The sequence below is a fragment of the Corella eumyota genome, chromosome 1 (assembly GCF_963082875.1).
Source record: "Corella eumyota chromosome 1, kaCorEumy4.1, whole genome shotgun sequence".
Taxonomy (NCBI): Eukaryota; Metazoa; Chordata; class Ascidiacea; order Phlebobranchia; family Corellidae; genus Corella; species Corella eumyota.
The window spans coordinates 405,412-426,223 of NC_137490.1; the positions used below are offsets into that span (position 1 = coordinate 405,412).

Sequence of the window (20,812 nt, forward strand, 5' to 3'; positions counted from 1 at the left end):
GATAAAAACTTAAGTATATTTAAGTATTTATAAAGAAGTTTTCCTTAATTTAAAATTCCTACGTCATTAAACACACGCGTGACGTCATATTTTTCTTTGTGATGGATCGAACACGTCAAAACGAAAAAGCCTTTATAGATTAAAAAAATAAAAGTTTATTTGTGGATAGTTGCTCTGTTTTAGAATTTATATTTTGTTTTAAATAATTTACATGTTTAGTAAGTCTTAGTAACCTGAAACTTTAAAGAATAACATTTTTTTATTGAATATTGACGGCAACTGTTTTTAGTTTTAAAGTTTAATGATTAATTACCAGAATTATTGTTGTTAGGTTTTTAAAGTTTTATTTGTGAAAACATTATTCAAAATGGCACGAGGTCATCAGAAGATTAAATCCCAACAGAAGAATGCTGAGAAGCAAGCTAAAATGAAGAAGGGGTCGTCAGATCACAAAGCATCTGCACAAGTTGCTTTAAAGCACGTTTGTCCTGTTTGTAGGGTAAGTTTATCCTCAAGTTTTGTTATTAAAATGCCGATTTTTTATATTTATTCTCGATCTTGCAAGTTCAACTTTACAACTTTAACTAAAAGTAACATTTGTTACCCCGACCAAGTTTTAAGTTTACTTTGACAGTTTTGAATTTTCTTGATTCTAATTGACTGATAATTTTACATAAGTTTGTACTGCTTATAGTGCCTTACTTGAGTACTTTCCCCTTTGAAAACAGTGGGAATTAAACCTAGGACCTAATGTAGTAAAGCCAAGTTTTTTAGCCACTACATAACACTGCCAGTACAAGTCTTATGTTTAAAAATTGTAGTTCTTTTTTATAACAGTACAAAATGCCAAACTGTAACAACTATTTCACTTTATTTAACAATTTATTTTTAGTCCCAAATGCCAGACCCGAAAACATTCAAACAACATTTCGAGAGTAAACACCCAAAGTCACCACTTCCCGACGAACTGAAAGACATTTAAAGTGTCTACCCAACTTTTTGTAAATTATTATTTTCTATTATTCAATCTTATGTTTAAAAATCTAACTTTTAATGTAAAAAACACCAGTTTAAAAACTTAAAATTAAAATTTTTTCAACTTTTCTATTTAAATAATGCTTTATAAGATTTAAGCCGATATTTTGTTGCCATAATTTTGCAGTTTCAAAGCGAATTAAAATTTGCAGCGGTGGGTGCGTTTAATGTTAAATAAAATCTCGTTTCCATGTTTTAACTTTTGTTTTCATGGTTTTAGAGCAGATTAAAAAAAAAAAATTTAAAGTAAGGGTCGCTATTAAGTTTAGATTCTTTGAAAAAAAACTTAGACCCCAATTTGGAAAAAAATTGTTAATTTGTTTTCCTAAAGTGTTTACAAAACCTTGGTGTTCTTAACAATAAGAGGTTGTTATTATTGAATGAGGTTTAATAATATTTTTTAAAGGTTATATCTAGTTTTAAATAATAAAAAACTATCGAATAACATAATTATAATTTTTTATTTTAATAAAAATAATTTAAACTATGAATAAAAACTTCTAATCCTCCTCTTTGTCCCCTGGCTCAGAAATTTCCTGAATAAGTAAAAAAATTAAACCAAATTGTAAAAAAAGCTAAAAGATTAAAAAACGTGAAAGCGTGAGAGCAGTGGGGATCAAACCCAGGTCCGCAAGTATTAAAGCTAAGCGTTTAAATCACTACACAATATCGCCAGACTTAATTATACAAATTTTAAACTGCTACAACCTAATCTATAACCAAGAAAATTAAACCAATTTAACTTAACCATTTATAACCGGCAGCATGGTGTAGTGATAAGAACATTTGCTACACCACACATAAGGTTGTGGGTTTAATCCCAACTGCTCTGATGCTGTAGGATCTTTGAGTAAGGCGCTATAAACGGGACAAACTACTGAGCCTGTAGTTTAGGTCGCGCATTCGACCTTCCCACATCGAGGATAAAGATATATACAAAAAAAATCTATAATTTTTACACAACAAAACAAATAAAAACCTGTGAAAAAGAAGAGTCTGTATCCCAGTCGTTAACCTGATGTTGGTACCTACTTGGACCTTCAATAACATCTTCAATAGTCCTTGGTAAAGGTTTTCCATAAGTTTCAGGCAGTAACAAAACAACCACCAGGAACCCAAGTAATGTAGTTGAGCAAAATACAATATAAGGCCCAGATTCCAAGGCATTGGCCTAAAAAAGTTCATGTGTTGTTTATTGAAATTTCATAACCAGTTTAAGTTAAAAAGTATCAGGACTTTAGTTTGTTGGTATTGATTTACTAGTCATAACATGGAATCACAGGCCTAAAGGTTTTTAGTTTGAGCCTGACCTATGCCACATTATTCACCCTTAAGCCCAGTGTTTATGGATAGCTCAAACATGTCAAAACAGCACATTTTTCCCAAATAAAATAGAAACCTAACACCTTGTAAAACTACAAAAATATTCATGTTTTATTAGAACTAAAACTTAAAAAAAGTTTTAACTAAACAAACAGTTTACCAGTAAAGTTACAAATGAAGCCAAAATTGCTCCGAGCCTAGCAACCGTTGCCGAGGCACTGACAGCAACATTTCTAATAGTTGTTGGAAACATTTCAGCTGTGTAAATATAAATCATCGCAAACGAAGCAGTTATACTCAACTTGCTGGTAAGGCCAAGTCCCAACTTTGCAGAGGAATTTCCTATTTAAATATTTAATTTTACAATCTTATTTAATTATTTTAAGTAACTTGGAGTTGGATGTCAACTTTCAGATTGTATTACTACTTAGTTGGCAGGTGACTATTACTTCATATTATAGTGCAACAATTTTTTACTGGTAAAAATTTGCCTGTGCAATTTAAACTAAATTTTTATCTATTTTGTAGGCCTGATACATTGTACACATTTATATTTATTAAGTTTTTTTATATAGAGAACTTTTAGTTTTCCTATTTTCAAAATTAAAATTGGTTTCGTTATTTTTCATTACAACTTATTATATACTAATTATAACTGTTAAGTTAAAAACCTTCTAGAAAGATGGAGGCCAGACTTGAAGCTCCACAAATAAAAAACAACAACATCAATGTTCCCTTTCTTCCTAACCTAAAGATATATTGAAAAAATTATAAACAGTCTTGTAGACTTTGAAAACAACATTCAAGTCTCTTTTCATAGCTTCTTTTATTAACCCAAGCCCAGTTAAAGTTAATATTTTATAAAAAGTCTAATTTCTAAGAGAAGCATCTTATATAGAAAGTATGCATCCTAACAGTGGTAGTAATTAAGCCCAGTACATCTAATAAATTGTGAGTTTTAAGTCATTAAACTAACCATTTAAGTTTAAGAAGTAATATGCAGCACAAGTTAGCTGGTATCTCTATAGCTCCACTTAATATGATGCCAATATATAAATCAGAGGTCAGATCAGCAGCACTTAATGTTAAACCATAATAAACTAAAGCACAAGTGAACCTGGACACAAATATAAGGTTAGCTTGAAAGTAAACATTGAACAAATTAATTTAACTCCAAATTAAATGCTAAAAAGTATTTTTAATATAATTACCTAAACATAGAGTAATAGTAAATTAAGTTTAATCTTATGTAGAAGCATATGACACAGGTTTATATTTTAAACTTACCCAACCTCTTTAAATAAAAGTTGTGCTTTTATTGCCTTAGGTTTAACTAAAGATCCAATCAGTCATATCTAGTTATAACCCCTATTTTATATTTGTGTTGTATGCTTTTACATAAAATCTACTATTTTAATATTAAAAGGCGGATATTAAGATATATAAAACTTATGTGAAAGATATATAAGTTGAAGCAAGCAAGTTAAAATAAACACATGAACAACTGACCAAACATATCCCATAACCACCATCCAAATCGCCAACTTTGCATGTCGAAAAATATCGATAAAATTATTGGTTTGATTGTTGTCGTCAATAACTAACGGTGTTAGATGAATTTCTAAAACAAAAGTTTTCAAAATTGAGTAAAAACTAAAATTAAGCGTAATTTATATTGTTTAAAGTTGATTAATTAATTCTTAATTAAAAAAAAGGTAAAAATAAAACTAATAAACTTAAAGTAGAAATTAGTTCGTTTAAAAATGACAAAATTAGTCCATCAGGTCATAAATCAGTCACAACCTTGATCTTTTGGTAATCCATTTTTTTGGCCCAGATATTTAAAAACTTTTTCCGCTTTTTTCGTTCTTCCAACTGAATACAGCCATCGAGGGGATTCGGGCAAACTAAAAATAATTTGATCAAATTTTTAAAATTTTGTAATTCTATGATTTTTTATTGTATATATCTTTATCCTCGTTGTGGCAAAGTCGAATGCGCGACTTAAACATAGAGTAACATCAGTTACTCCGACCCAGTCTCGAGTTGCCTGTGTCAGTTTGGGATATTATGGATTAAATTTGCCTGATAATTAAGCTGCTGATTAAGTGATGACTCAGCAGGAGTTCACACCGTTTATAGCTCCTTACTCAAGGGTGCTACAACATGAGAGCAGTGGGGATTAAACCCACGACCTCATGTGGTGTGGCAAGTCATGTGGTGTGGCAAACAAATGTTCTTACCACTACACCAAGCTGCCAGTAATAACAACCAATAATAAATAATTATTTTAAAATTTTTTTTTAAATTTTTTTGTTTTTAAAATGGACAACTCACTAATAAAATAGAGGTAGAATAAGTAACCCAAAACCTCCACTAACATAACAAACAATCCTCCATTGTTTGCTAACAAGTGCAATTAATGACAACAATATAATTCCAATTGAGAAAAAACACTGATAAATCACTCCTATAGAAAATATTTTTATTTATTAATTCTATTTTTTTATTAAAATATTTTTATTTATTAATTCTACTTTGTTAAAATAAATTAGTAATTTTTAACAGATATTTATTAAATTTATTTTAGAGTTATATTTAAATTTATGAAGTTAAAAAAAGTCTCTGCTTAGGTAGAAAATTTCAACCAAAACTTTGATAGAATGTTGTTTGCAAAATTTTGGTTTTTAAAAATATGATAATTTAATAAAAATGTTTTCTTTTAAAATATGACAGGATACCATTAATATCACTTTACATTTAGTTTGGTGATCCGACATTGAGGATAAATTAAAACCCACCGATAGTGACCCAGTTTCCCCTCCCAATAAGTTCGGTCATGATCACAAAGTTTGTGGTACCCAATCCCCCGATAAAAATCCCGGCTAATATTCGACTTGCTACAAACGTTTCCCACGTTGTGACAAAACCCGAGAATATTCCGATTATTCCACTTAACACTTCACCTGAGTGGAAAAAAATTAAATTAAAAATATAATTGACATAGTGTAGTGGTAAGAACACCTAACTTCACAATGTAAAGTCCTGGGTTTGATTTTTTGAGCAGATTAATTATCGGGCAATGATAATCTATTTTATCCCAAACTGTCACAGGCAACTTAAGACTAGGCCGAGGTAACTGATGTTACTCTATGTTTAAGTTGCGCTGTCGTCTTTCCCACATGGAAGATATAGATATATAATAAAATTTTTATAAAATATACATACATAAAAAGATAACTTACTGACGACCATGACAGGTTTTCGTCCGATAATGTCCGATAGTTGTCCAAATGCAAAACATCCGAGCATAAAACCGGCCATAAACAAACTTTGCATCAAACCCGTGATCCAGGATTTATCATACAAACCAAACTAAGAAAAATTTAAAATTAAAAGTTAAAAAAAATTATTTTGTGATTTTTTTATATCATAAAATTAATTTTGTTATTTTTTCCTGTACCATTAATTTAATATTTATTGTATATTATTTTATTTACAATACCATTTCAGAAAAAACCTAAAAAAATAAAACTAAAAAAGTTTAAAAAAATTGGAAACAAAATTTTTGTAAATTATTTCTAACAAATGTTTACAATCATATTATTAAAAATTAATTAGCCAAAAAATCAAATATTTTAAACATAAAGCCTTTAGTTTGGCCTTATCTTAAGATTAGTGGTTTAATCCCCACCACAGCAATAGCAAAAGTACCATAAATTTTTAACCACATATTAGCTATAAAGTTTTTAAAATCACAAAAAGTTTAGAAAAAATAATTAAATACGATGAAAAAATTTTTTAAATGCGATTGAAAAAATTAAAAAAAAATTTTTGGTTATCAAAAAAAAAAAGATAAAAAATAAAACAAAGTTAATGACAATAAACCTCCCACCTCGGTAACAACTGTAGTTAAATTTTGTTCATTTTCCCTTGTAATATTTGGGGTGGCTCCAACTACAACCATTAACACCATTTGGAGGGAAAGAAATATCTGACGAAAAATGTCAGGAAAAAAATTATAAACTTAAGGATTTAAGGAAAGAAAGCAGATCCATTTTAAACTTGAAGAAATCAAATTCCATGTAAATGAGGTCGAGGGTTCAGACCCCACTGCTCTCATGCTGTAGCGACCTTAAGTAAGGTGCTATAAACGATGTAAACTCCTGCCGAGCCAGAACTTAATCAGCGGTATAATTATCAGGCAATTATATTCAATAATATCCTAAACTACCACAAGCAACTTGAGACTGGTTCGGGGTAACTGATGTTACTCTATGTTTTTAGAATGTGTAGTCGACCTTTCCACATTGAGGATAAATAAATATTAGAAATAAGTTTACACAACAATTAGCAACAATAAAAACATAAAGCTGCAAAAATCAAAGTTTAAAAACCAGTTATTAAATATACAAAATAAAATTTTAAACTCACGTTTGCTAGGAAACAAATAAAAGTTGTTAGAATCTGAAATCTTCCAAAACTTCCGACGATTTTAAAAGCCTCTTCTGAATCCATTGTTATAAGATTTCTATAGAATTAAAACAACTTTTAATTGATAGATTTCTGTAAAATAAAAAAAAGGTTAAAAAATGGATTTTTTTTGTAAAAACCTAAAAAATTTGAATTCATTTAATTTTTAACCTTTCGAAATTTCAAACTTTTTACCTATTTAAAGCTTTTAAAAATACCAAAAATAGGTTTCTATAAAATACCTTAAACTATTTTTATTGAAATATTAATAGTTGTTACCAACAAAAAATTTTTTTAACTTTCTAAAACAAAGACATTTTAAACTTTTGCACTTAATAAAATTTTACAACTAGCTGCATTTTATAAACTTTTAATTATTGCAATGTAAAGTCAATATTAATATTTATGACCTGTAGTAAACTCTTTCACAATGCTGTACAATTTTATACAATCACTTTTAATATAAAATATTGCCATAAAATGTTGAAGGGTTTTTTATCATGTGACACTAGTAATATATTAACTATGCATTAAGTAAATATTGTTTTGTAACAATTGACAATAAAATGTCATAATAATAAACATTGTTAACAACAAATTGCACAATAATAGTAATAAAACTAATTTAAAATAAAGTTAAAAACCAAAATTATAATAAAAAAAGCTCAAAATTTCGAACAAAATTTTACTGAAAATGAGGGTAAATTTTTGTTATAAAATAAGAGGTAATTTCTTGAAGGGTTGGGGTAGAAAAGAGTTAATCGAAAATGTTTAATTGTTGTATTTAGATTGTGGTTTTTGGTTTTATGTCATTAACTTAAAAATTGTAACTAACACAAAAAATTGAATTTTAAATCACGCAGAAATTAAAATAAGATTACATTGTTAAAATTTTTACTAATTTCAAAGAATATCAGCAAAATGAAAATATAATAATTTTGAAAATGGAATTGAAGCAACATAAATGTTTTTAAATTATTAACAACAACATTAACTTTAAAGATATAACTCTTAAAATATTGCAAAAAATCTTAAAACTACCTAAATAAAAAATGAGATATTATGAATTGTATAAACACATAAAAATAACAAAAAATATTTTTTCCAAGAAATTATTTTGTTTTAATTTTCAATGTTATATATGAAGGTCAATTTATTTACATAATTAAAAATGCAATCATTACTAATAATAGGTAATTTATGAAAAATGTAATAACAAAAAAAAAAAAAAAATTTCTATTGCATTATACAAGAGCAGCCAAACGCTTTATGAAAATCATTTTTTAAATTAAATTTCTGAAAATGAAGTTAGAATTGAAATTTCATGAAGTGCATAAGGAATTTTAGTTAATTTCAAGTGCAGGTTTAAAATAGGCAAGAAGAAAAATATTTAAAACTAGAAAAAAGAAAAAAATTTAAACTAAAAAAAAGAAGATTTTAAAAACTAAAAAAAATGTAATGACTAATATTATTAAGGCCTGTTCACACGACAAGGTAACGTTGCGTTGCGTTATGTAACTTTACGAGTTCTAGGGATTAACAAATACAAAATATCTAATAAAAGTATACCGCTTACGAATCTTGCGTAAACTTCGATTCAGCCACAAAATTATACGAAATCTTACGCAACTTTCGCACGTGTGATCGACTGTGTTCATTTTAAATGGTTGCGCAATCTTGCATTACGTTACGTTGCGTACGCCATGTGAACAGGCTTTAAAGTAATATAAACACAATGTATTACTATGACTTTCACTAAAATTTAAAAAAAAAAAAAATAATAAAATCTTTGTAATATGAAAAAAAGTAAAATATTAGTTAAATTGTTCCACAATAAGTGTAAGCAAATAACACTGGCTTGAGTAAATCTGCATATTAACAATATTGAAATAATTTCAATTTAAGATATTAAATTGTCGTATTCTGGTCGTCCATTCTAAAATAAAAAAATATTAATTATTAAAATTTGAATAAATTTTTAAAAATTTCATTAATGTTGATTATTAAAAATAAATGTTAATTAATATAAAAACAATTAACAGCAAAAAAACTTAGGAAAAATTTTATAAAAAAATTAATTAAAAATTTGTGTAAAATAAAATATTAATTAAATTTAAACAAAAATATGAAAAATAAATTTAAAATAAAAAAAATAAATTAAAATTTTTTTTTCATAAAACTGACCACTTCAATTATTTCTTCATCATCGTCATCATAATCGACATTTAACCCCCTGACCTTTGACCCTACCACATCCTCGATAGTTTGAGGAAGGGGTTTCCCCAGTGTTTCGGGAAGAAAAAGTGTAGATAATAGTCCCAACGCAGCCGAGCCTCCAAACACGATGTAGGGAAGGTAACCATTTGTTGAACTCTGCAAAAATGAAATAAAATTTTTAAAAACAATATTTATAAAGATTATGAAAATATTTAACTCAATATAATAATGTAAATCTTAACATTTACTCACTTAGGCCCAATCACACGGCAGCGCAACGTTATGTTGCGTAAACATTTAAAATCAACAATGTGGTTCACACGTAAGTAATTATGCGTAAGTTGCGTGAGATTTTGTCTAATTTTGCGGCTTAAACGAAATTTACGAAAGATTTTGTACGCGGTAAACTATTTTTTAGTTATGTTTTATATTTATTAAAAAGAAATTTGAATAAGAACTCTTTTATAATCCCAATAATAATGTACATTGTTAGTTTCACCATTCTTACACTTTATTACTTTTATAACTCTTACAATTTTAGAATATGAAGTAAGTTTCTAAAAGGTAAATTAAACTTTTAAATTGATAAAAAAAATCCTATTTATCCCTAATTGAAAACAACATTTAATTTAACATCTACAGAAAGTTTAAAAACCAACCAAAAGAGGAACAAAAGGTGAAATCATCGCCCCAACTCTTGCCATCATGGAGCTTGTGCTGACTGCCATGTTTCGAAGTGGAGTTGGGAAGATCTCGGTTGTATAAAGATAAATAACTGCAAATATTGCTGCTACAAATAACTTGTTGAGTAATCCTAGGACAAGCATTGCTGTTGAATTATCTGTTAAACATTTTTTTCTAATTTTAAACAATTTTTTTTTCAAGATATTTGCATATTTTTTTGGTAGTTATTTAATCAACAGATAAAGTAACATTATTAATGTGAAAAGGATGAATTCATGATCTATACATAGAGTAAAATTTGTTACCTTGACCCAGTCTTGAGTTGCCTGTGGCAGTTTGGAATATCATAGATTATAATTGCCCGATAATTATGCTGCTTATTAAGTGCTGGCTCAGCTGGAGTTCATACCGTTTATAGCGCCTTACTTAAGGGTGGTACAGCATGAAAGCAGTGGGGATTAAACACTAGACCTTAAGTAGGAAAGCTTTTACCACTTACATACTTTAAATACATCTTTTTTATAAAACATTAAAAACTTCATTTACATGTATTTAAATTACTATAAAATACTTAACTTTTAAAATCAGCAGAAAAAGTTTATAAAATTTTAGAATGTGTTTTCACTTACTGAATAAAAACATAGAAGCAATGTTAGCAGAGGTACAAAAAACAAATAACATTATAAGAGTTCCTTTGCGACCAAATCTGTAACAATAAAAATACACATTTCCAAAAAATTAGACTTAGATAAAAAAAAAAAAGATAAAAAAAAATTAATACTGATACAAAATCTTAACATTTTTGTTTACCACTTAAAATTTACTTAAATTTACTTTATTTTAAAGTTATATTTTACTTGAATTTACTTTATACCACTTACATTTTACTATTAAGGAGAAAAAGACATGACAACGTTGCTGGGATCTCGATCGCCCCACTTAACATTAGACCAACATAAAGATCAGGTGTTAAAGTAGCAGCACTTAATGTTAATCCATAATAAACCAATGAACAGGTGAACCTAGGTAAAAAGGTGAGAATTTTTTTTAAAATATCTTTATTCTTAATGTTAAAAGATCAAATGCCAGACCTTAACATAGAGTAACATTAGTTACTCCGACCCAGTCTCGAGTTGCCTGTGGCAGTTTGGGATATTATTGATTATAATTGCCCGATATTTAAGCTGCTAATTAAGTATTGGCTCAGCAGGAGTTCATACCGTTTATAACACCTTACTCAAGGGTAATTTCTGTGGGGATTGAAGCCAGGACCTCATGTGGCGAAGCAAGTGTTCTGACCACTACACCACACTGCTGGGACTATTTAAAACTGTAGTTTAGTAAAATGATTTTTGATCAGATAGGTAAATACTATAAACAATTTATTTACAGATTAAATAATTAAAGTAGTTACCATATACAGCACATTGCAATCAACCTGACAGCTAATATCTTGTAGCGATAAAAATCCACAAAATTATGAGTTTTCAAAGTGACCTGTGAGGTTGGACTAATTTGAATCGCTGAAAAATTAATATTTCATTATTGGAAAAGTAGAATATTTACTAAAGAAGTTACATAAATATCAATATCTACAAGTCTGCTTATTCATATACTATTCAGGAAGTTAATAAGGGCACAAAAAGTTGAACACATGGGCTTTTGAAATAAGTTGTTTAGAAGTAGGTTTTGTGTTTAATGTTGTATGTACCCTGGAGTAAGGCACTTTAAATGATTCAAACTTTTGCTGAGCCATATTTAATTGCTGAATTAATTATTGACCAATTATAATCTATAATATCCTAAACTGCTACAGGCAACTCGAGATTGGGTCAAAGTAATGAATGTTACTCTATGTTTAGGTAGTTAAGTCGACTTTCTCACATTGATGATATATATATAAATAAAAATATAAACCCAAAAAATATTTTAATTTTTAATATTTTAAAGAAAAATTTTATACTTCTTGGATCCTTGCCATTCTTTTGAGCAATTCTTCTAAAAACATTTTCAGATTTTTCAGTTTTTCCGACAGAATATAACCACCGAGGTGATTCTGGCACACTGAGGATAAAGTTTTGAAAATTGAGGATAAAGTTTTTTTATTTAATAGGATTTTTAAATTAAGATAAAAAATGATATAAGATTTATTATAACAGGATTTAGACATATTTTTAAATGCTTTTATACTGTAAATATTAATAAAAGTTATTAGTTAACTAATTAAAAACAACGTAAACTTACAAAATAGCAAATAAGACGCCTGAGAGTAGAACGAGACCACCAAACACCATACAAATGATCCTCCAATCCAGGATTAAATACGACATAAAAGCCAGGAACATCATTCCAAGGGAAAAACAACATTGATAAGACAACCCTGTGGAAAAAACATTCTAAAAATCATTGATATTTTAATATATAGTTAGTTTTATTTTTCCATACCAATTTAAGATAATAGGTTTTATATTTTTATCTTAAAAGGGTCTGCTACTGTGACATGTTTAAGCTATTGTTATCACTGGATTTAAGGGCAAATAGTGTGGCATTGATGTGGCTCAAACCTAAAACCTTTTGGTGTGTTTGAGCTATTATTAACACTGGGTTTAAGGGCAAGCAGTGTGGCTCGAACCCGAAACCTTTTAGCTCGCAACACAATACTATAATTTAAAGGTAAAACTCGCAAATTCAACTTTTTAAACAAATTTTAAATGTGCATGCTCAGTATTTTGTTTTAGGCATTCCACCAAATGTTTCATCCCACATTATCATAATCTACTAATAACATCATTGCATGCAAATTTAAAAAAAATTATTATTAACATGTATTTACAAATAATAATGCCATTTGTGGTGCTTAAAAATCCTAAATGAAATTTTTACATAAAATTATATAAAACTTATTAATATTTTTAGTAGATAATATATTTTTTGTCAAAACCAATTTAATGACATTCAAATTAAATAAAACTGATGTTTTTGGTAAAATTTTAATATTATCTTCATTTATTTAAAACTGTTAATTAACTCAACATAACAACTCACCAACATAAACCCAAGTATTCTTCCCCATCAGCTCAGTGAGAAGGACATAATTAACTGCACCCAATCCACCCACAAATAAACCGGTAAATAGACGACTAACTGCAAAGGTTTCCCAACTATAAGTCAATCCTGAACTAAAACCTGAGATACCTGCCAGGAGTCCAGCTGTAGGAAAAAACAGGGGTTTAAAGTTGGTATTAATACATTTTAAAGTGATATTTACAGAAAAAAGTTTTTTTTAATTTTGTAATTTTAGTAACAATAAATACTGGAATAAAACAATTTTAACTAAAAAAGGTTATTACATTTACTCTGAATTTTCATAGTCCTTAAAAAATCTTATATTACTTTAATGCCTCTAAAATATATGGAGAGCAGTAAACTTAACATTATTTAATAGTAAACCAACTGAGTATTTAAATGTAAATGCATTAAAATATATATAGCGCGCAAAATAGCCCCAATAAAAAGAATCAAACTAATAAAAATGAAAATATTGTTAATACAAACTTAAAAAAAACTGAGTCAACAACAACAAATTTTACTTAACATTAACAAAAAAAACTACTTTAACAAAGAACTCTCATTACTTTAAATCCTTAAAATTTTTGCAAAACCGTAAACATTTTTTTAAAGTAATTACCGAAGTTTATGTTAATTAATAATGCATTTCAATGCACCTAATTAAATATCCTTTTTAAAAAAAACGCACAAAAAAAACAACAAAAAATACTTGAGATTAATTCAAATTTACTTCAAAAATTACGCAACAACAATAACTGACTTCACAATAACAAAAACTTACTGAGCACCAGGACAGGTTTTCTTCCTTTCAGGTCAGAGATTTGACCGAACAAAACACAACCGACCATGTAACCTCCCATGTACAAACTTGATATAAGATCCACTATCCATAAATCATTGTACAAGTCAAACTAGAAACAAATTAATTGTTTTAAATGATTTTTAATATGTTTTCAATAAGTCTAGCATTACATCCTAGTTATAGAGTACATTTTATGGTCCCAATCTTGAGGTTTTTTGATCCAAAAATTGAGCTTTGAAGGCTCTAGTCTTAAGCTTTAAAGGTCACAAACTCAAGCTTTTTTGACCCTAGTTTAAAGCTTCAATTGCTTTAGTTAAGGTCTAGTTTTAAGAAATTTTCAGAGGCTACAACGTAAATAAATATATGTAGGTAAATTTTTATAATTTGTTTATTATAATGGTATATATATATAACAAAATCAAATTGAATTAAGAAATTTAAAAAACTATTAAAAAGCTTAAAACCTCGGTAACAATTGTGGTTAAGTTCTGTTCATCTTTTTGAGAAAGATTTGGAGTGGCACCGACTATCACCATCAACACCATTTGAGCAGAGGTTATAAACTAAATAAAATAAATATTTAAATTTGAGCAATGGTAGCAACAACCTTATTTTAACACATCTACCAATATTTTATTTATTCTCGATGAAAAAAAGCCTAGCGTTTTGTTTTTATTTTATTTATTTTTGTTATGAGAAGGTCAACTTAATGACCTGAACATAAAGTAACTCTTGTAACGCTGACCCAGTCTCGAGTTGCCTTTGGCAGTTTAGGATATTATAAATTATAATTGCCCGATAATTAATCTACCAATCTGCCATTACTAACCAATAGGTTTTTGGGCAGAAGTTTGTATCATTTTTTAGTCAAATTCCTTCTAATTTCCAAAATAAATTCCACCACATAACAGTCACAACACTTATTTAAAGGTAACTCAGACGTAAGTGATTCTAATTTAAATTATTAAAATAAAAACTAATTACATTTCCCAAGCAAAATAATCCATAAATCAAGCGCTGATATCTTCCAAAATTACCAGCAAAATGAAATGCGGTCTCAGCGTCCATTTTTATAAAAGGTATTTAATTTGTAATACAACTCAACTAAAAATCAAACTAAATTAAAAAACCTACAACCCTAATGGTTTTAATTAGTCCGTCAGTATGTTATTATGTCAAATTGAAGTTAAACGATACGAAGACTTAAAACTTTATAAATTTATTACTTCTTTTATCAAACTATAGTTTTGATCGGTCACAAAGCCAAGAACAAAAACTTAAAACTTGCTGATCAAGTTAAATTTTCCACAAAACAATTCTTTGTTTATAAATATACGCATCAACAATTATAAAATCATTAAAGCGTAATATTTTAGTTTATCCTCTACGTAAAATCGTTTATCAGTATTACATTTTACACTTTTTTTGTATATATCTTTATCCTCGATGTGGGAAAGTCGAATCTCCATTTAAATATAGAGTAACATTGGTTACCCCGACCGAGTATCGAGTTGCCTGTGGCAGTTTGGGATATTATAGATTATAATTGCCCGATAATTATACTGCTGATTAAGTGCTGGCTCAGCAGGAGTTCATACCGTTTATAGCGCCTTACTCAAGGATGCTACAGCATGATAACAGTAAGGATTAAACTCGGTACCTCATGTATTGAAGACAAGGGTTCTGACAACTACACCAAGCTGCCGATTAATATAATTATTCGGTAAAGTTTTTGAAGCTCTATGAACGTCGTCCGCCAGTTTAAACAAGTAGTACTAAAATAAATGCAGGAAAGAACGGAATCTGCAAGGAAAAATTAGGGTAAGGTTTAAAAATTCCGCCCTTTTTTGCATTTAAAACCGGGCAGACGACGTTAATAGAGTTTCAAATATTTTTTCGGCTATAAGGACGTATTCCACCTATCTAAATTAGAAAATACCGGCAGAGTGGTGTAGTGGTAAGAACACTTTTTACACCACACATGAAATCGTAGGTTCAATCCCCACTGATCTCACGCTGTAGCGCCCTTGAGTAAGGCGCTATAAACGATATAAACTCCTGCTGAGCCAGCAGTTTATCAGCAGCATAATTACCGGGCAATTATAATTTATAATATCCCAAACTGCCACAGGTTACTCGAGACTGGGTCGGGGCAAGAAATGTTACTCTATGTTTAAGTCGCGCATTCGACTTTCCCATATCGAGGATAAAGATATATACAAAAAAAAACAAAAAAAAAAAACAGTTTGAGCATTTTTTCGCGCCATGTTTACATGGTTAATATTTAATTGTAAGTTTGTTCGAAGTATTTGCAAACAGTTTCATTTGTTCTTGTTAAGCTTGCTGTTCTTCTATTTGTTTTACTGATAACTTTATATTAATCTTTTACATGTTTACTAATTCATAACAACTAAACAAAACAAAAATATTTAAATATTTTTATTTTTTTTGCAAACTGAATATTAAATAAAAACAAAAAAATCATCAAATACAAAAATTAGAAGGTAATAACATTAATGTGACGTCACAATCAAAAATAATCGATTACGATACCATATAAACATCACGTGATAAATAAAAAATACAAAAACTAATTTGTTTTAATTAATTTTAAAGTAATCACGTGTTAGGAAATAATAATCGACAAAAAGTCAATATTTAAACACGACCACGCTGATATTTCATTAATTTTTAACCAAACTTTATGGTTGAAATAAGTTGATCGTTGTGCTACTCGATTTACTTTGGGCCGAACTTTTACTTTGTTTACATTTCCTCTTTGCTGATTTTCAAGTTGTTTTCAGCTATGTTGATTAAACTTTGTTTCTCTTCAACATTTGGCCAATCAGTAACTTGTTTGTAAGCTTCGATTGCCTCGGTGTATTTAGAAACTGCTTCGCTGTATCGAGAATTGCAATAATACCACCAACCAATGTTGTTTAAGAGATTCCCGTAAACTTCATATTTTTGTTTATTCTCGATCGTATTTATTAATCTGAGCCCCTCTGTATTTGTTTGAAAGTCGTCGATATCTGTCAACCACTCGCAATACCCGATAACACACCAACATTCACTCAGTTGAACAACTTTTAGTTCCACGTTTACTCCAGGTAAGTTTTCCACTCTTGATTTAAGTTCACGCATGAATGGAATCACGTAATGCTGTACAACACTTTTCATGTTTTGATCTTCTTCCAACATTTCTTTAACTGAATTCTTTATCCCCCAAACACACCACCTCATATTCTCAACATCATTGTCCGGGTCGTTATTATCCTCGAATAAGGAAAATGCGATCGAGTTAAATAGAATGGACTTCAGGTATTTCTTCTGGGCATAAAGATCATCAGCTACAGATTTAACTTGTGATGCAGTTAGCTGAGTTTTGTTTCGAATTATTAAAGTTATTTTGACCCGAATGCCAGAAACCGAATCATAAATTTTTGCTTTTACAGAAAACTTGTAAAATGTTATTAAATTCGAAATATTTTGTATTTCTGGATCGTATTTCGAATTTTTTAATGCTTTAACATAGGCCATTTCAAAGTTATTTTCGATGTTAAGTTTGGCGATTGTTTCTATAAAAAAATTAGGTTTATAAAACATTTGTTAATCTCTAAAAGTTAAACTTTTCTTATTTTTAATCATTTAACATTAAATAAGTAACAAAGTTTATTAACCTAAAGTTTATATTGTGACGTAACAACGTTTACTCAGTAAACAAAATTATCAGAATTTTTGCAGTAAGAACTTTGTTGTCAGTTTTATAAAAGTTTTTACTTTGCTGTGTACGCTATTTATAACAAAACAACTTCTGTAACTGCACAACATAAAAAAGAAACACGAACCTTCGTATTCGATGATTTCCATTAGTTGTGACGTCATAGACACATCTATAAAATAAAATAAATTTTAAAACTTAGGTTTTTAAAAACCACAAATATTTTAATATTATATTTTTTAATTTTTTTATTCAAAACTGTGGAGTTAATTCGAGTTTTAACAAGTTTCATATATTTTTTAAGCAAATGCCAACGAATATTTATTTCTTTGTATTTTAAACAACATATTTATTTAAACATTTATTACTACATACATATACCACTTACCGGTAGTTTTCGCTTGTGGACTAGTTAGGCTTAATTGTGACACATTAGTAGATAGTGACGTAGGTGATGACGTCACGTTGTCGGCTTGGACGCCACGTTCAGGTTCAGAAGCTGGGGTATGTTGGGTCACGTGATCTAGGTAGGTAACGATTTTTTATACAAAATGTTTAAAAACACATAAACTTTAAAAGATTAAAAAAGTGATTTAATTGGTATTTTAAAATGATAGATGACGTCATTACCTGCATGTTCAACGTTGACATCAATATCCCTGAAAAATTTTTTTAAAAGAATGAAACAAAAATAATAAGTATAAGTTAATAATGTTAAAATTATTACAAAATAAAAGTATATTAGATCACCTTCTCTCATATTTTTGTCTGTTAATTGTGACATGGAAGTGGATTGGAGCTTCATTGTCCGCCATTGTTGCTTCAAAATTTTATTTTTTTGTAATACAAACTTAACAACAATGTGTAGAAACCCTATTAACTTTTATTTTACCTAAATTTTTAAACATTTAAAATTAAGTAAAACACCGATCCAAACTAAAAAGTTATTTTTACAAACTTTTTCTTCGTAATCCATTCTAGAACCTATAAACCTTCTACATTGAAGGTTGCTATAGTAACAACTTTTCTTTAAAATAATTTTCGAAAACATCGGTATCAGGTTGCCAACTACGTCACCAAACCGTGATCACGTGACAAGTTTGTTGTTTAACAATAAGTCCAACGAATTTGTGACGTCACAACTTATAATGTTACCTTAACAATTCCGGATTATTGCAAATAAAAGTTTTTAAAAAATTTCAATCTACCACCTCACTTGCCCTAACCACAATAATAAACTTAATCTATCTACTACATTGCTTGCCCTAACCATTTAAATTAACTTAATCCACCACCTCACTTGCCCAATCCCTCAGTAAGTTGCGCCGAGGTTAACAATAGCGGTCAAGTGCACATGTCTGCTATGCGCACAACTGGTTGTTAAAGCAACCGATTTTAAACTCGTTCAAATGTAAAAATCAAATAATTTTGTGTTTTAAAATATCCAACCACCGAAGCAAATTGTGTTTTTTGTTTTTATTAAAAGACAATAATAAGAAGACAACGAGGCTAGGCTCGAGTGCGCGACAAAAAACAAAATATTTTGTTAACGTTAAATTCCCGACATACGATTGCTTTTGAAAAGATAAATCAACAAAACTTTTTTCATTTTGATGAAAAATTAAATGTGTACGTTGTTATAGAGATTCGCTTAAAAATATAATAAAGTTTTAAATCGGCCCCGAAAATATTCATTTGCTCTAAATATTTTGTTGCGCCAACTTTAAGCTTTAATAAAACAAAAATAAACTGTTTGTCCTCAATCTACATTTTATTTACAACAAAAATTATTAAAACTAGCACAATAAAAACGTTAATGTATTGTTTTTTAATTAGTTTTAATTTTAAAATTTTAAATTAGAATTACTAACGTCTGAGTTATCTTTAAATAACGGTTGTGACTGTTATGTAGAGCATTTTATTTTAGAAATTAGAAGGAATTTAATTAAAAAATGATACAAACTTCTGCCAAAAACCTATTGGTTAGTAATGGCAGATTGGTAGATTATTTATCGGGCACTTATAATCTTTAATATTCCAAACTGCTGAAGGAAATTTTATTATTAACAAACTACACAACTAAAAACAATTTAAAGTAAATTATAACTAATCTCGTGACGTAGGTATTAAGGTGGAAGCGTAATTGTTTTTTTATATTATGACGTCATTTTAACTATCACGTGGTAATTTAAACAAGTTTTATAGTCTAGCTATAACATCATAGTGCGCATTGTGGACATAGAGCGCATTGTGGACATATTTCGCAAAACTTAAAAAAACGTGAACTGATTGTTAAGCAATAAAAACGTAACAATTACTTATACTGTTGCGTCACAATTAAAATTTGATTAAAATATAAAATATTATAGGTGAGGCCAAGAGAGTATTTCTATGTATTTAAACCAATATAAAACAATTTAAATAATACAAAAATTCACCTAATTCCCAAATAAATTTTGATTTTTTTCGCGCCATGTTTACATTGTTAATATTTGATCGTAAGTTTGTTCTAAATATTTGCAAACAGTTTTATTTGTTCTTGTTAAGCTTGCTGTTCTTCTATTTGTTTTACTGATGACTTTATATTAATCTTTTACATGTTTACTAATTCATAACAACTAAACAAAACAAAAATATTTATTTATTTTTATTTTATTTTTGATATCTAAATATTTTATAAAACCAAAAAAATCATCAAAAAAATAAAAATAAACGTTAAAAAACTGTGACGCCACAATCTAATATATTCAACTACGATTTCACATAAACATCACGTGATAAATAAAAAAACTAATTTGTTTTAATTAATTTTAAAGTAATCACGTGTTAGGAAATAATAATCGACAAAAAGTCAATATTTAAACACGACCACGCTGATATTTCATTAATTTTTAACCAAACTTTATGGTTGAAATAAGTTGATCGTTGTGCTACTCGATTTACTTTGAGCCGAACTTTTATTTTTTTTGCAATTTCTCTTTGCTGATCCTCAAGTTGTTTTCAGCCATGTTGATAAAACTTTGTTTCTGTTCATCATTTGACCAATCAGGAACTTGTTTATAAGCTTCGATTGCCTCGGTGTATTTAGAAACTGCTTCGCTGTATTGAGAATTGCGTTTATACCACCAACCAATGTTGCTTAAGAGAATTCCGTAAACAAAATATTTTTGTTTATTCTCGATTGTATTCATCAATCTGAGCCCCTCTTTATATGTTTGAAAGTAGTCGATATCTGCCAACTTCTCGCAGTCCCCGATATAGTTTCATATATTTTTTAAACAAATGCCAACGAATATTTATTTCTTTGTATTTTAAACAACATATTTATTTAAACATTTATCACTACATACATATACTTACCAGTAGTTTTCGCTTGTGGACTAGTTAGGCTCAATTGTGATACTTTAGTAGATAGTGACGTAGGTGACGACGTCACGATATCAGCTTGGACGCCACGTTCAGCTTCAGAAGCTGGGGCATGGTGGGTC

The 20,812-nt window shown here is 28.7% G+C and overlaps 4 protein-coding genes across 5 annotated transcripts; 1 reads left to right on the forward strand and 3 right to left on the reverse strand.

Moving 5' to 3' along the window:
- Positions 1–269: 269 nt before the first annotated feature.
- On the forward strand, positions 270–1,228 carry LOC145761463 (zinc finger protein 706-like). The gene is made up of 2 exons (XM_082574584.1): positions 270–499; positions 893–1,228. The coding sequence occupies exons 1-2, from the start codon at positions 368–370 to the stop codon at positions 980–982; spliced, it is 222 nt and encodes a 73-aa protein (XP_082430710.1). The 5' UTR covers positions 270–367; the 3' UTR covers positions 983–1,228.
- Positions 1,229–1,535: 307 nt separating this feature from the next.
- Positions 1,536–6,876, reverse strand: LOC145763777 (solute carrier family 22 member 15-like). The gene is made up of 12 exons (XM_082575295.1): positions 6,793–6,876; positions 6,254–6,352; positions 5,604–5,733; positions 5,160–5,324; positions 4,696–4,828; positions 4,162–4,265; positions 3,868–3,979; positions 3,335–3,475; positions 3,030–3,106; positions 2,519–2,700; positions 2,015–2,206; positions 1,536–1,571 (listed from the first exon to the last, which is right to left on the reverse strand). The coding sequence occupies exons 1-12, from the start codon at positions 6,874–6,876 to the stop codon at positions 1,536–1,538; spliced, it is 1,455 nt and encodes a 484-aa protein (XP_082431421.1).
- A 1,104-nt stretch (positions 6,877–7,980) lies between these two features.
- LOC145758689 (solute carrier family 22 member 15-like) lies at positions 7,981–14,736 on the reverse strand. The gene is made up of 12 exons (XM_082572530.1): positions 14,588–14,736; positions 14,068–14,166; positions 13,583–13,712; positions 12,778–12,942; positions 11,977–12,112; positions 11,696–11,796; positions 11,147–11,255; positions 10,614–10,754; positions 10,362–10,438; positions 9,708–9,889; positions 9,016–9,204; positions 7,981–8,767 (listed from the first exon to the last, which is right to left on the reverse strand). Exons 1-12 carry the CDS (start codon positions 14,669–14,671, stop codon positions 8,732–8,734), a joined length of 1,449 nt encoding a protein of 482 aa, XP_082428656.1. The 5' UTR covers positions 14,672–14,736; the 3' UTR covers positions 7,981–8,731.
- A 1,376-nt stretch (positions 14,737–16,112) lies between these two features.
- Positions 16,113–18,216, reverse strand: LOC145761031 (uncharacterized). Of its 2 annotated transcripts, XM_082574554.1 has the most exons (5): positions 18,075–18,216; positions 17,955–17,983; positions 17,713–17,847; positions 17,452–17,496; positions 16,113–17,181 (listed from the first exon to the last, which is right to left on the reverse strand). In XM_082574554.1, exons 1-5 carry the CDS (start codon positions 18,137–18,139, stop codon positions 16,370–16,372), a joined length of 1,086 nt encoding a protein of 361 aa, XP_082430680.1. In that variant the 5' UTR covers positions 18,140–18,216; the 3' UTR covers positions 16,113–16,369. The 2 variants fall into 2 exon arrangements, with proteins under 2 accessions (XP_082430680.1, XP_082430681.1); XM_082574555.1 differs by lacking the exon at positions 17,955–17,983 and having other exon boundaries at positions 18,075–18,179.
- Positions 18,217–20,812: the final 2,596 nt, after the last annotated feature.